Source organism: Drosophila miranda, assembly GCF_003369915.1.
Source record: "Drosophila miranda strain MSH22 chromosome Y unlocalized genomic scaffold, D.miranda_PacBio2.1 Contig_Y2_pilon, whole genome shotgun sequence".
Classification (NCBI taxonomy): Eukaryota; Metazoa; Arthropoda; class Insecta; order Diptera; family Drosophilidae; genus Drosophila; species Drosophila miranda.
Window position 1 is genome coordinate 19,185,333 of NW_022881614.1, and position 14,260 is coordinate 19,199,592.

Consider the following 14,260-nt stretch of genomic DNA (forward strand, 5'->3'; position numbering starts at 1 on the left):
AAATAATCACACAATTTTCTTGTATTCTAAAACTTTACATGGCATCGCGCTGTCAATCAGCTTGAACATTGTATTACTTTTTATAGATTTAAATGCATTCGAGACAAAACTTAAACTGACACCAAAGTAGATGATTATTTTGGGCGCCACAATTCACACACAGGGGGCGACTGCACTGCTGGCGGGGGACACTTAAAATCCAACGAGAATTTACGTAAATTTCCAACGCTCAAATTGACACGCACATCGTCCCTATCATGACCGAGCACCGGCGGCAGGATGCCGCAGAAGAACTGCGCGTAGCTCAGGTGGAACAGCTGCGGTGCTTTGAATTCGCTCTCAAATGCATAGGGACGATATTCGAAGTTCTGGGAGTTGTGGTTCGGCCCAAAAAACGTATCGTAGGCTAGCTGGAGGCCATTGAGATCGGCCAGACGTTCCTTTAGCGACACTGCTGGCGTCCGGGCAGCGCATTTGATGGCGTTCTGGAAGACCTTCGTCTCGCGAATCTGCAATCCCACAGGCGACTCGTTGCCATCGGCATCGAAGAGAATGCCCTCCTGTTCGAAGGCATGGGTCAGCTCATGGGCCAGGACACCGCCCATCAAGCTGAACTGGAAGATATGGTGCTGGCGGCTATCGAAGAGGGGCCACTGCAGAAAGATCAGGGGCACAGTGATCGTGTTCCGCTCGTTCTCGTAGAAGGGGGAGGTACGGGCCTTGACCACATCATCATTGACATAGTAGAGGTGCAGGTCCAATCGGGAGTGTGGCAGCCGGAGAGCATCGTGCTGGAGTCGGGTGCGCAGACTCAAGGCCTCGAGGATATTCCCCAGAAAGAGGGAGTCCGAGAAATTGGCACTTTCATAGTGGCTCCTCTGGAAGATTCCCCACTCGCAGCTTCATAGCCCCCAGCTTTTTCATAAGATAGTTGTTCTGCACTTAGCTGCAGGCGATTGGCATTCAAGTAACTGCTGAACATAATCTTGAGGCTATCGAAGATCAACAGCAGCTGTTTGGTGTCCAACAAATCCCTGTGCCTGTACACATAGCGTTTATACAGGTAGTTCATGCCCAAGGGGAGCAGGGCCCGCATGTGGTGAATGCATGTCTTGGGGTTGCGCCTGGCTGGTGCCGACTACTTCAGCAGAACGGTGAGACGCAGTCGGAGATAGAGATTAATGGTGCTTTTACTGGCATTACTCAAAAGCTGGCCAAGCTCCCGCAAATAATCCACATCGCGCAAGTCCAAAAGCACCCCCTCCAGATGACCCGACAGCAGCACATGAAAGTAACCTTGCCAATTGATCTCTGGTATGTGCTGCGTGAGACCGGCCAAGGACCAGGACTGTACCAGAGGCTCCTCTTGGCGGTGCGTGGCTTCCAGTTGCCGCAGCTGATCCACCAGCCTGGAGATTGCCTCTACGCTTCCAGAGTGATTGCGTTGAAGGACCTGCAGGGCACGTCGCTCGCTGTAGCTATTACTGAGAGCGGGCATCTTGAGCAGCACCACCGGACGCAGCGAATCGTTGGTTTCGACATCTACGCGCTCGTCAAAGAACACCGCATTCAATCCGTGTCTACGGAACTTAGCCGTTTCGAGCGCCCAATCGTTGGGCTCCAGCGAATGGAGATCTGGCTCTGACCAGTCTATCTCTGGATCCTTGATGCAGGCCTTGTAATAGGCTCGCATCTGGGCCAACAGTCGCGCCGCTGGTTCTTCATTCAATTCCAAATCACTCTCGATGAGCTCCCCCTCACTTTCCATGAACTCCTCCATGGCCTGGGCGTACAGATCCTCCACCAGCTGGAAGTTATCCACATATTTGGTGCCGTTAGCTGCTGAATAGTTACCGCAAGCATAGTTCCAGAAATTCCTGCAGGGATCTTCAGATCCGTTGAGGTTCTTATGTATCTGGACAGCCGTGAGCATGTTTATGTCCACAAACGCTTGGGTGGGAGCCAATTCCAGCAGAAGGAAGGAACACAGCAAATTCCAGCACCATTTCATGTTGTTCACTCGCTTGCCACTGAAATGTGTTTGAGAATTGAAGCTTATCTCCATGCTCGGCTGACCATGACTAAAGCATGCCAGACGGCTTTATCTGTGCTGCTGTGGGGGTAACGCCCAGCTGGAGCTTGGACTAGGGCTGGAATGGATATATCGCTAAATACAAACAACTAAAGCCTTAGGCCTGATCGATGCAAATTTGCAGTGGAAAAACGCGCTTTCTGATTACATTAATCCGAGCTTAACGTTTATTGAATATGTTCGTTAATTACAAGCAAAGTTTTAGTTCACAATCTTCAAACCGTAGCCAAGGCAATAGAAACAGTTCGCGGTATAAAACAGATCATCGTTTTGGGGGTATTCAGAGACAGCCTCTGGGACTACCCCCGAACCATTTGACTAGGCTTCAGGCCTACACTTAACCAACTACTTAACCGCCTTGTATGATTTATGGTGTTCACTTCTTGAACTTTTTGCCTTTGCCTCCTCTGCGATTTGGATTTGCTCCCGTCTTTGACTTCTTCAGCTGTCCGATCTGCTTGGACTTCAGATTGTTCTGCCTTTTGATGGGTTTGCCCTCCAGCACGGGCACATCGTCAGCGTCGATACGCGAGGCCTTGGCCAGTTTGGCGTTTGCTTTGGCACTTGCTGCTGGCTTAGCTGTTTGCTGATTGACTTGGGCCTTCTTGTCCTTTGGCTGGAACCTTTTCGCTTCGGGCTTGGGTGCTGCTGGAGACTGCTTTCCAGGAGACGCTTTGCCATTGGACTGAGACGGGAACTTCTTACCGGCTTCCGGTTTGGATGGTTTTCCCTTCCCATTGGCCTGCGCTGCCTTGAACTGGGGCTCCTGCTTCTTTTGGGCCTTCGGTAGTCCGTTCTTCTCTAGGGGCTTCTCCTTCTTTTGGATTTTCGGTGTTCCGTTCTTCTCAAGGCGCTTCTCCTTCTTTTGGCCCGTCGGTGCACCGGTCGCCTCCTGGGGCTTCTCGTTCTTTTGAGCTTTCGGTGTACCGTTCGTCTCTTGGGGTTGCTCTGGCTTTGGGGTCTTGGCCACCTTGACGGGCTTCTCGAATACCTTGGCCACATACTTCTTTTTGTTCGCCTCGAGCTTCTTTTTCTTCAGATCCAGGTCAATATCTGTGAGGCTTGGCTTGCCGGCCCGCTTGCCCAGCAGCTTGCGAGGAGCCTTTTCCGCATCCGCATTTTCTTCTGCATCCTCAGCCGCTCCCTTAGCTTCCGCTGCTTCATTTGTGGTCTCGCCCTCGATGGGTTCATCGAGCTGCTTCTCGTCCTCCTCCTGCTGCTCCTTGGTTATGGGTATCGTGTTGGAGAACTTCTTCAGCTTGGCCACATAGAAGCCGTCCATGTTGTGGGTGTGTAGATAATAGCGCTTGGTCAGATTCAAGCTGGGATGGAACCGATGCTGCCGGAACTTGGTGAAGCCCTCAACGCCAAAGTCAAGTCCTGTGGGTACCAGCTTAACGTTGCGCTTCTTCAGCGCATAGTCGATGACCCACTCGTTTTCCTCGGGCAGCACAGAGCAGGTGGAGTACACAATGATGCCACCGGTCGATGATTTGGCATCCACACAGTCGATGGCGGTGAGGAGAAGCTTGCGCTGAAGATTTTAGCAGCGTTGCACGTCCACATCCGATTTCGTCGTCTTCACACTGGGATCCTTGGACACGACACCAGTTCCAGTGCAGGGGGCATCCAGCAGGATACGATCGAAGCCGGTCATTATTTTACGGAACTTGGTGCCGTCCTCGCAGCTCACGACAGAATTTACAACTCCCAGCCGATGGAAGTTGGCCACAACGGCCTTGATGCGATCCCTGTTGGAATCGTTGGCGAAAAGCACGCCAGAGTTCTTCATGGCGGCCGCAATGTGGGAGCCCTTCCCGCCCGGAGCAGAGCACATGTCCAAAATGCGTTCGTTCTCCTGCGGGGCCAGCACCATCACAGGCAGCATCGAGGAGGCGCCCTGGATCATATAATAACCGCCCAGATACTCCGGAGTGGCACCCAGCGGCACCTGAGAGTTGAAGATTACCAAGCCCTCTTTGGACCACTTGCCCAGGGGATCCAGATTAACGCCACGATTGATCAGGGCGCCGGCCAGCTGCCGGCGGCGTATTTTCAGTGTATTCGTACGGATTGTTAGCGGACGGGCCACCTAGAAGGAAGGATAAATTGGTTAAACTTCATTTCAGTCTCCTGCGATGATGGCAGATCGGACAGATCTGCCAGCTTGCCAACTTTAGCATCATCTTCATCGGAATCTTCTTCAATCTCCTGCTCGTCGTCATCTACGTCTTCAGCCGATTCCGCGTCTGAGTCATCTTCCTGACCACTTTCCGCCTCCAACTCAGCGTCAGAGTCCTCCTCCAACTCCTCCTCCGAATCTGGCTCCGGCTGTGGCAGCTTTTTTAATTTCTGCTGCTTCTTCGGCTTTAGCCAATCGTCATTTTCATCTGTGAAGCCCTTGGTAGCAGAAGCCTTTTGTGGTTTGCCGGCTGGTACAAGCTGTGGAACCTCCTCGTCTGAGGATGCGTCTTGAGGCTCCACCTCATCCTCGGGCTCGCTGTCGCTGTTGTATTTCTTTTGTCGTTGAGCCAGCTGCTTTTGCTGCCCCTTTGCACGCTTCTCCTGTATCTTAGCCTTTTGCACAACCTTCTTCTGCTCACGCTTGACGACACGCTGCTTCTGGCGGTGAGACAGCTTCTTATCCTCCTCTTCCTGGGGAGCTGCACGATACAATTCTTCAAATAAGCAAACTCTTCAGCGGGGCATTTCAACATTACTTACCAAAAGACTGCTTGCGGAATACCGGTGCGCCCTGTTTGCGCGCCTTGCGGCCAGGTCCCTTCTTCGGTTTGTCATCGAACTCAGCCTTGCGACCCATACTTTTATCTAAATTTCTTTAATTTTTGAGCAGAAACAAAATAAAAACAGATATCTCTGCTGGTGACCTATAATTTAAATATCAAATAATCACACAATTTTCTTGTATTCAAAAACTTTACATGGCATCGCGCTGTCAATCAGCTTGAACATTGTATTACTTTTTATAGATTTAAATGCATTCGAGACAAAACTTAAACTGACACCAAAGTAGATGATTATTTTGGGAGCCACAATTCACACACAGGGGGCGACTGCACTGCTGGCGGGGGACACTTAAAATCCAACGAGAATTTACGTAAATTTCCAACGCTCAAATTGACACGCACATCGTCCCTATCATGACCGAGCACCGGCGGCAGGATGCCGCAGAAGAACTGCGCGTAGCTCAGGTGGAACAGCTGCGGTGCTTTGAATTCGCTCTCAAATGCATAGGGACGATATTCGAAGTTCTGGGAGTTGTGGTTCGGCCCAAAAAACGTATCGTAGGCTAGCTGGAGGCCATTGAGATCGGCCAGACGTTCCTTTAGCGACACTGCTGGCGTCCGGGCAGCGCATTTGATGGCGTTCTGGAAGACCTTCGTCTCGCGAATCTGCAATCCCACAGGCGACTCATTGCCATCGGCATCGAAGAGAATGCCCTCCTGTTCGAAGGCATGGGTCAGCTCATGGGCCAGGACACCCCCCATCAAGCTGAACTGGAAGATATGGTGCTGGCGGCTATCGAAGAGGGGCCACTGCAGAAAGATCAGGGGCACAGTGATCGTGTTCCGCTCGTTCTCGTAGAAGGGGGAGGTACGGGCCTTGACCACATCATCATTGACATAGTAGAGGTGCAGGTCCAATCGGGAGTGTGGCAGCCGGAGAGCATCGTGCTGGAGTCGGGTGCGCAGACTCAAGGCCTCGAGGATATTCCCCAGAAAGAGGGAGTCCGAGAAATTGGCACTTTCATAGTGGCTCCTCTGGAAGATTCCCCACTCGCAGCTTCATAGCCCCCAGCTTTTTCATAAGATAGTTGTTCTGCACTTAGCTGCAGACGGTTGGCATTCAAGTAACTGCTGAACATAATCTTGAGGCTATCGAAGATCAACAGCAGCTGTTTGGTGTCCAACAAATCCCTGTGCCTGTACACATAGCGTTTATACAGGTAGTTCATGCCCAAGGGGAGCAGGGCCCGCATGTGGTGAATGCATGTCTTGGGGTTGCGCCTGGCTGGTGCCGACTACTTCAGCAGAACGGTGAGACGCAGTCGGAGATAGAGATTAATGGTGCTTTTACTGGCATTACTCAAAAGCTGGCCAAGCTCCCGCAAATAATCCACATCGCTGACCTCGAAAAGCACCCCCTCCAGATGACCCGACAGCAGCACATGAAAGTAACCTTGCCAATTGATCTCTGGTATGTGCTGCATGAGACCGGCCAAGGACCAGGACTGTACCAAAGGCTCCTCTTGGCGGTGCTTGGCTTCCAGTTGCCGCAGCTGATCCACCAGCCTGGAGATTGCCTCTACGCTTCCAGAGTGATTGCGTTGAAGGACCTGCAGGGCACGTCGCTCGCTGTAGCTATTACTGAGAGCGGGCATCTTGAGCAGCACCACCGGACGTAGCGAATCGTTGGTTTCGACATCTACGCGCTCGTCAAAGAACACCGCATTCAATCCGTGTCTACGGAACTTAGCCGTTTCGAGCGCCCAATCGTTGGGCTCCAGCGAATGGAGATCTGCCTCTGACCAGTCTATCTCTGGATCCTTGATGCAGGCCTTGTAATAGGCTCGCATCTGGGCCAACAGTCGCGCCGCTGGTTCTTCATTCAATTCCAAATCACTCTCGATGAGCTCCCCCTCACTCTCCATGAACTCCTCCATGGCCTGGGCGTACAGATCCTCCACCAGCTGGAAGTTATCCACATATTTGGTGCCGTTAGCTGCTGAATAGTTACCGCAAGCATAGTTCCAGAAATTCCTGCAGGGATCTTCAGATCCGTTGAGGTTCTTATGTATCTGGAGAGCCGTGAGCATGTTTATGTCCACAAACGCTTGGGTGGGAGCCAATTCCAGCAGAAGGAAGGAACACAGCAAATTCCAGCACCATTTCATGTTGTTCACTCGCTTGCCACTGAAATGTGTTTGAGAATTGAAGCTTATCTCCATGCTCGGCTGACCATGACTAAAGCATGCCAGACGGCTTTATCTGTGCTGCTGTGGGGGTAACGCCCAGCTGGAGCTTGGACTAGGGCTGGAATGGATATATCGCTAAATACAAACAACTAAAGCCTTAGGCCTGATCGATGCAAATTTGCAGTGGAAAAACGCGCTTTCTGATTACATTAATCCGAGCTTAACGTTTATTGAATATGTTCGTTAATTACAAGCAAAGTTTTAGTTCACAATCTTCAAACCGTAGCCAAGGCAATAGAAACAGTTCGCGGTATAAAACAGATCATCGTTTTGGGGGTATTCAGAGACAGCCTCTGGGACTACCCCCGAACCATTTGACTAGGCTTCAGGCCTACACTTAACCAACTACTTAACCGACTTGTATGATTTATGGTGTTCACTTCTTGAACTTTTTGCCTTTGCCTCCTCTGCGATTTGGATTTGCTCCCGTCTTTGACTTCTTCAGCTGTCCGATCTGCTTGGACTTCAGATTGTTCTGCCTTTTGATGGGTTTGCCCTCCAGCACGGGCACATCGTCAGCGTCGATACGCGAGGCCTTGGCCAGTTTGGCGTTTGCTTTGGCACTTGCTGCTGGCTTAGCTGTTTGCTGATTGACTTGGGCCTTCTTGTCCTTTGGGTGCTGCTGGAGACTGCTTTCCAGGAGACGCTTTGCCATTGGACTGAGACGGGAACTTCTTACCGGCTTCCGGTTTGGATGGTTTTCCCTTCCCATTGGCCTGCGCTGCCTTGAACTGGGGCTCCTGCTTCTTTTGGGCCTTCGGTAGTCCGTTCTTCTCTAGGGGCTTCTCCTTCTTTTGGATTTTCGGTGTTCCGTTCTTCTCAAGGCGCTTCTCCTTCTTTTGGCCCGTCGGTGCACCGGTCGCCTCCTGGGACTTCTCGTTCTTTTGAGCTTTCGGTGTACCGTTCGTCTCTTGGGGTTGCTCTGGCTTTGGGGTCTTGGCCACCTTGACGGGCTTCTCGAATACCTTGGCCACATACTTCTTATTGTTCGCCTCGAGCTTCTTTTTCTTCAGATCCAGGTCAATATCTGTGAGGCTTGGCTTGCCGGCCCGCTTGCCCAGCAGCTTGCGAGGAGCCTTTTCCGCATCCGCATTTTCTTCTGCATCCTCAGCCGCTCCCTTAGCTTCCGCTGCTTCATTTGTGGTCTCGCACTCGATGGGTTCATCGAGCTGCTTCTCGTCCTCCTCCTGCTGCTCCTTGGTTATGGGTATCGTGTTGGAGAACTTCTTCAGCTTGGCCACATAGAAGCCGTCCATGTTGTGGGTGTGTGGATAATAGCGCTTGGTCAGATTCAAGCTGGGATGGAACCGATGCTGCCGGAACTTGGTGAAGCCCTCAACGCCAAAGTCAAGGCCTGTGGGTACCAGCTTAACGTTGCGCTTCTTCAGCGCATAGTCGATGACCCACTCGTTTTCCTCGGGCAGCACAGAGCAGGTGGAGTACACAATGATGCCACCGGTCGATGATTTGGCATCCACACAGTCGATGGCGGTGAGGAGAAGCTTGCGCTGAAGATTGTAGCAGCGTTGCACGTCCACATCCGATTTCGTCGTCTTCACACTGGGATCCTTGGACACGACACCAGTTCCAGTGCAGGGGGCATCCAGCAGGATACGATCGAAGCCGGTCATTATTTTACGGAACTTGGTGCCGTCCTCGCAGCTCACGACAGAATTTACAACTCCCAGCCGATGGAAGTTGGCCACAACGGCCTTGATGCGATCCCTGTTGGAATCGTTGGCGAAAAGCACGCCAGAGTTCTTCATGGCGGCCGCAATGTGGGAGCCCTTCCCGCCCGGAGCAGGGCACATGTCCAAAATGCGTTCGTTCTCCTGCGGGGCCAGCACCATCACAGGCAGCATCGAGGAGGCGGCCTGGATCATATAATAACCGCCCAGATACTCCGGAGTGGCACCCAGCGGCACCTGAGAGTTGAAGATTACCAAGCCCTCTTTGGACCACTTGCCCAGGGGATCCAGATTAACGCCACGATTGATCAGGGCGCCGGCCAGCTGCCGGCGGCGTATTTTCAGCGTATTCGTACGGATTGTTAGCGGACGGGCCACCTAGAAGGAAGGATAAATTGGTTAAACTTCATTTCAGTCTCCTGCGATGATGGTTACTCACCTCTGATGATTCTAGGTATTCCATGAGCTCGCTCAGAGGGAACATATCCATAAGCTTTTCCATAAGGAAATCATTGTAGCTATAGTACAGACAAAGATCCTGGCGCAGCCGATCGATGTACTCGCTGCGTGAGCGATCAGCCTGACGGTATTTCTTAAAGTCGGACAGGACCAGGGTGACGTCCTTGATGCGCTGCTGCACGTCCTGTAAGGTGATTTCTTTCTCGGCCTCCTCCTCTTCGGTCGGCAGCTGAAACACATCCTGATGATCCACTGTCATTTGCATTTCCTCTTCTGCCTCCTGGGCTTCTTTGACCTCGCGTTTCTTCAGCTTCTTATTGGCGCGTTCAATGGGAAGCTTGTCATCGTCATCATCATCCTCGTCGTCGGCCTCAACATCATCGCTACCACTACCTTCTTGGGCACCTTCATCCCCGGATATATCAAAGTCGTCATCAGAGTTGGCCTCATCATCATCGTCGGACAGATCTGCCAGCTTGCCAACTTTAGCATCATCTTCATCGGAATCTTCTTCAATCTCCTGCTCGTCGTCATCTTCAGCCGATTCCGCGTCTGAGTCATCTTCCTGACCACTTTCCGCCTCCAACTCAGCGTCAGAGTCCTCCTCCAACTCCTCCTCCGAATCTGGCTCCGGCTGTGGCAGCTTTTTTAATTTCTGCTGCTTCTTCGGCTTTAGCCAATCGTCATTTTCATCTGTGAAGCCCTTGGTAGCAGAAGCCTTTTGTGGTTTGCCGGCTGGTACAAGCTGTGGAACCTCCTCGTCTGAGGATGCGTCTTGAGGCTCCACCTCATCCTCGGGGTCGCTGTCGCTGTTGTATTTCTTTTGTCGTTGAGCCAGCTGCTTTTGCTGCCCCTTTGCACGCTTCTCCTGTATCTTAGCCTTTTGCACAACCTTCTTCTGCTCACGCTTGACGGTACGCTGCTTCTGGCGGTGAGACAGCTTCTTATCCTCCTCTTCCTGGGGAGCTGCACGATACAATTCTTCAAATAAGCAAACTCTTCAGCGGGGCATTTCAACATTACTTACCAAAAGACTGCTTGCGGAATCCCGGTGCGCCCTGTTTGCGCGCCTTGCGGCCAGGTCCCTTCTTCGGTTTGTCATCGAACTCAGCCTTGCGACCCATACTTTTAACTAAATTTCTTTAATTTTTGAGCAGAAACAAAATAAAAACGTGATCACTTTGATTTTGCTCCACGTGCGCCGCTCAAAAGACAGCGAGTACTTTGCAGCACTACAACAGAGCGAACCGACACTGTTTGTGCTGCCAGCTATAAAACTGCTAGAAGCCGTGAAATATTTTGAATACAAATATGTATATGGATAGAAAGAGTCTATTTACAACTACAAAGTGTAATTGAAAATTAAATAGCATGATATTAATTAAATCGGCAATTACTCGTTAATACTGTAAGCTAGTTAACTTAATCTAGCTATTCGATTGTAGCGTAAATAGCCAGATTAAGAAAACAGCCGTCTCAGCACAGACAGGTAATTAGCAGTCGGTATCGGGATGTTGGCTGAAGAAAAACAAACTAATCGTGAAAATGCCGAAAACTGCAATTTTTTAGCATAATTAAAGGATCTTGTGCACGCCACATGGACATTGCCACAATTGACCTGAGCGTGGAAGCGCTCATTGGCTCGTTGCTGGGTCTGGGCGTGCTCTTTGCGTTCTGTCGCAGCATTCTGGCCGAAGATGTTGTCATTAGCATATTATCGGGGAAGTCACGTCATAGCTGGAAATCAATAAAAATCATCGAGCAGGTGCGTTTGCTCACTTGTTGCCAGCACCCCTCTGCACACATCCACGAGCACTGACAATTTCTCTCAATCGCAGGCCTGCTTCTGTAATGTATGCGAGATTTTGATGACACCCTCGGCAGGACTCTTCTGCGACTGCTGCGGCCTATGCACGCACGCAACGCCGGTATGCCAGCGCCAGGCGGACAGAGGATATCGATGCAAGGATAAATGGTTGCGCAACGAGACCTCCGTGCGGCATCTATGGGTCCACGGCAATCTGCCGATGGGAATCAACTGCTCTGCCTGTGGTGATGAAGTGGATCATCATGCTAGCACTGATCCGGGACTGTATGGATGGCGCTGTGCCTGGTGCCAGCGCTGCTACCACGATGACTGCTACAAGAAAATCAATGTCAAGGACGAGTGTGACTTTGGCGAGTTTAAGGACATGATTTTTCCGCCCTACAGCTTTGTTGCCGCCCGCACTCGGGACTCAATGCGCCTGCATCTGGCCAGTATAACACCGCCCGATATAGAGAACTGGGGGCCTTTGATTGTGATAGCCAACACAAAGTCTGGCAGCAGTACAGGTGCCGATTGTCCCTGCTGCGTGGCTACCTGCATCCTATGCAGGTCATGGAGATAGGCTCCCGCGGACCCCAGGACGCTCTGCAGTGGGCAGCAAAGGCTAGTCCCCGCCCGGGGACCGGCTAGCCGGCGGAGATGGGACCATTGGCTGGGTGATGAAAACCATCTACGCTTTGAATATAAAGCCCCAGCCCTCGGTAGCCATCATGCCGCTGGGCACTGGCAACGATGTGTCGCGAGTGCTTGGCTGGGGAGCGGAGCCACCCACTGTTCTCGACCCGGTACAGATCCTGCGCAACATTCGACGCGCCCGCTCCATCAATCTGGATCGTTATGACCTGCAAATCGAGAAGCTACACTATCGACTGCCCATACAAAGACATCCCACAAAGACCATACACGTGTATAACTACTTCAGCGTGGGTATGGACGCGTACATCACCTACAACTTCCACAAGACGCGCGAATCTCGTTTTTATCTTCTCAGCAGCCGCATTTTCAATAAGGTAGCTTTCAAAGAAGTGACCAGGTTCAAGACATATCAAGAAATCAACCCATACTTTACAGCTGCTGTACTTTACATTTGGAACGCAGCAGGTCATGCAACCGGGCTGCGAACGAATTGAGGAAAAACTCACTTTGTACCTGGACAACAAACCGATCCAATTGCCGGAACTGCAGGCGCTGGGCTTTCTCAACATAGACTCCTGGGGCGCCGGCTGCAAGTTGTGTGAGCTGAGCAACTCCAATGGCGATACGCGAATTGTCAACTCTATATCCGATGGAGTGATGGAAGTGTTTGGCATCGTCTCGTCCTTTCACATTGCCCAGCTGCAGTGTAACATAAGCAAACCAGTGAGGATTGGCCAAGCCAAGCAGATTAGGGTAAGTGTTCTGTGTTCTTATGGGGAACTCTGTGTTTCATTCTTCGCTCTCAGTTGCAAGTGAAAGAAACCGTACCGATGCAGGCAGATGGAGAACCCTGGATGCAGAGTCCGGCCGACATACGATTGCAGGCACGCAGCCAGGCTCGTGTCCTCAAGCTGGATCCAATCTCCACCTAATATTTGACCCCCAGACTAATCCACATTGTGCCAGTCACCGTAATCTCCCCTAACGTACTTATATATTTAATATATTTACTTAATTCGAAACCGCATTCTATTTAACTTTCGAATTGTTTTAAGTTGAAAAGTTGCAATCGCATTTGAAAGCACTCCTAATGCTAGTCCCAAAATAAACAGGAATTGTGTCAGAAAGAATTTCACTTTATTCTTGATTAATAATGCTTTTAAATGTTGACTGGTGTAGCATACAGTCGCTTGATGCATGCATAACAGCTGGGTCTGTAGTTATCGAAAGGGCGGGTAAGCAGCGAAATCATAGTTTCTGCGGCGCGTGGAGAGCTATCTAGAGCATGGTGAGCTCCATGATGGCATTGACTATGTCGTTGCTGTTGTTCTTCAGCGCCTTGATGGCCTTCGCTCGCGTCGGGTTCGCCTGCGTTATGACCAGCTCAATGTCCTTCTCATCGACGCCAGTGTCGTCGACCTCCTCCTCATCTTCCTCGGCAATCGGAGCCACCGATGTGGTAGCACCAACGCTGTCGACGGCGCCGGCAGCCTCTGGGGCCTTGAACTTCTCGGCGGCGGCGACCTGAGCCTGCTGGGAAAGATCCTCAATCTTGGCCTCACCGAACACGATGTAGGTGTCGCTGTGGGGATTCTTGTAAACATCCGGGTTGTTGATCACGAACAGGATGTTCTTCGACTTGCGGATGGTGACACGGTTGACGCCATGGATCTGCTTCAGGCCCAGCTTGAGCATGATCTTCCTCGCCTTCTTCTCGCCGCGAGACTGCTTGGCCTTGGACACCAGATCGATGGGCAAGCCAGTGGCTCCGCCACCCAGCTGGGTGGTGCCTGCACCTGTCTCCTCCAAGCCGGGCATGCCATCGGAGTCGCTGTCGCTGCCGTCATCTTCAACGCGTACATCCTCGACCTTGGCCTCGGCGGAGGTGGAGGGAGCCTCGTTTTTGATTTCAGTGAGTTCTGGCATTTTTATCTGTAAGCAACCAAATGATTCATCTATTAGTGTTGTATCATCAAACTAATCACTTTAACTAATGTCTAGCCCAGCAGCTGGTGCCGGCAGAAAAGAGGCAAGAAAACCCCCAGCTGGGGGTCATTATCTGCGCTGGTCATTGATTTTTCTATGAATATTTAAGCGTATAAGCAGCCAGCCAAGCAAAAAATAATTACATGTATTGATAGTTAATAGTGTTGGCTGTAGTATTTTGCATGCAAATATTACCTTTACAACGTGATGGTTTCTTAAATTACAGAATTATTTACCTTTGGAAAAAGTTCAGGAAATAAAAAGGGATGGGGCAATCGAAAATCGGAATAATCGATAAAAATATACTGAAAATACCCCACAAATTTCAAAATATACCGTAAATATACTGACGAACTCAAGTTCTATTAAACATATTCCTCGATTTTGATATTCCGTGGTATATTACCACTAACCATACAGTATATAGATGTGCCAGTTCATACCACGAAAGCGTCACACACTGGCTAGCGCGTTGAGTACCCCAGAGTACTGACGCGTCAACATGAGAGAGAACGCAGAGAGAACATCTTTGCGTGTGTGGGTCACGCAATATATTTCGACAAAAATATGTGATT

The 14,260-nt window shown here is 50.8% G+C and overlaps 5 protein-coding genes and 2 pseudogenes across 5 annotated transcripts; 1 reads left to right on the forward strand and 6 right to left on the reverse strand.

The window, feature by feature from the left end:
• Positions 1-42: 42 nt before the first annotated feature.
• Positions 43-1,096, reverse strand: LOC117193832 (endothelin-converting enzyme 1-like). Its single transcript, XM_033398540.1, has 2 exons — positions 981-1,096; positions 43-900 (listed from the first exon to the last, which is right to left on the reverse strand). The coding sequence occupies exons 1-2, from the start codon at positions 1,094-1,096 to the stop codon at positions 135-137; spliced, it is 882 nt and encodes a 293-aa protein (XP_033254431.1). The 3' UTR covers positions 43-134.
• A 42-nt stretch (positions 1,097-1,138) lies between these two features.
• On the reverse strand, positions 1,139-2,011 carry LOC117193834 (endothelin-converting enzyme 1-like). The gene has a single exon (XM_033398541.1). The coding sequence runs from the start codon at positions 2,009-2,011 to the stop codon at positions 1,139-1,141; it is 873 nt and encodes a 290-aa protein (XP_033254432.1).
• A 218-nt stretch (positions 2,012-2,229) lies between these two features.
• LOC117193651 lies at positions 2,230-4,931 on the reverse strand (annotated as a pseudogene).
• A 39-nt stretch (positions 4,932-4,970) lies between these two features.
• LOC117193648 lies at positions 4,971-7,076 on the reverse strand (annotated as a pseudogene).
• A 156-nt stretch (positions 7,077-7,232) lies between these two features.
• LOC117193646 (25S rRNA (cytosine-C(5))-methyltransferase nop2-like) lies at positions 7,233-10,359 on the reverse strand. The gene is made up of 3 exons (XM_033398387.1): positions 10,263-10,359; positions 9,216-10,201; positions 7,233-9,154 (listed from the first exon to the last, which is right to left on the reverse strand). Exons 1-3 carry the CDS (start codon positions 10,357-10,359, stop codon positions 7,664-7,666), a joined length of 2,574 nt encoding a protein of 857 aa, XP_033254278.1. The 3' UTR covers positions 7,233-7,663.
• Positions 10,360-10,714: 355 nt separating this feature from the next.
• Positions 10,715-12,829, forward strand: LOC108159590 (diacylglycerol kinase epsilon). Its single transcript, XM_017293041.2, is given in 6 exon segments — positions 10,715-11,000; positions 11,074-11,572; positions 11,575-11,685; positions 11,688-12,073; positions 12,135-12,452; positions 12,506-12,829. Coding segments are annotated over 6 exon segments (1,608 nt in total). The 5' UTR covers positions 10,715-10,832; the 3' UTR covers positions 12,632-12,829.
• Positions 12,830-12,863: 34 nt separating this feature from the next.
• On the reverse strand, positions 12,864-13,976 carry LOC117185817 (nascent polypeptide-associated complex subunit alpha-like). The gene is made up of 2 exons (XM_033398388.1): positions 13,922-13,976; positions 12,864-13,631 (listed from the first exon to the last, which is right to left on the reverse strand). The coding sequence occupies exon 2, from the start codon at positions 13,623-13,625 to the stop codon at positions 12,978-12,980; it is 648 nt and encodes a 215-aa protein (XP_033254279.1). The 5' UTR covers positions 13,626-13,631; positions 13,922-13,976; the 3' UTR covers positions 12,864-12,977.
• Between the last annotated feature and the right edge of the window lie 284 nt (positions 13,977-14,260).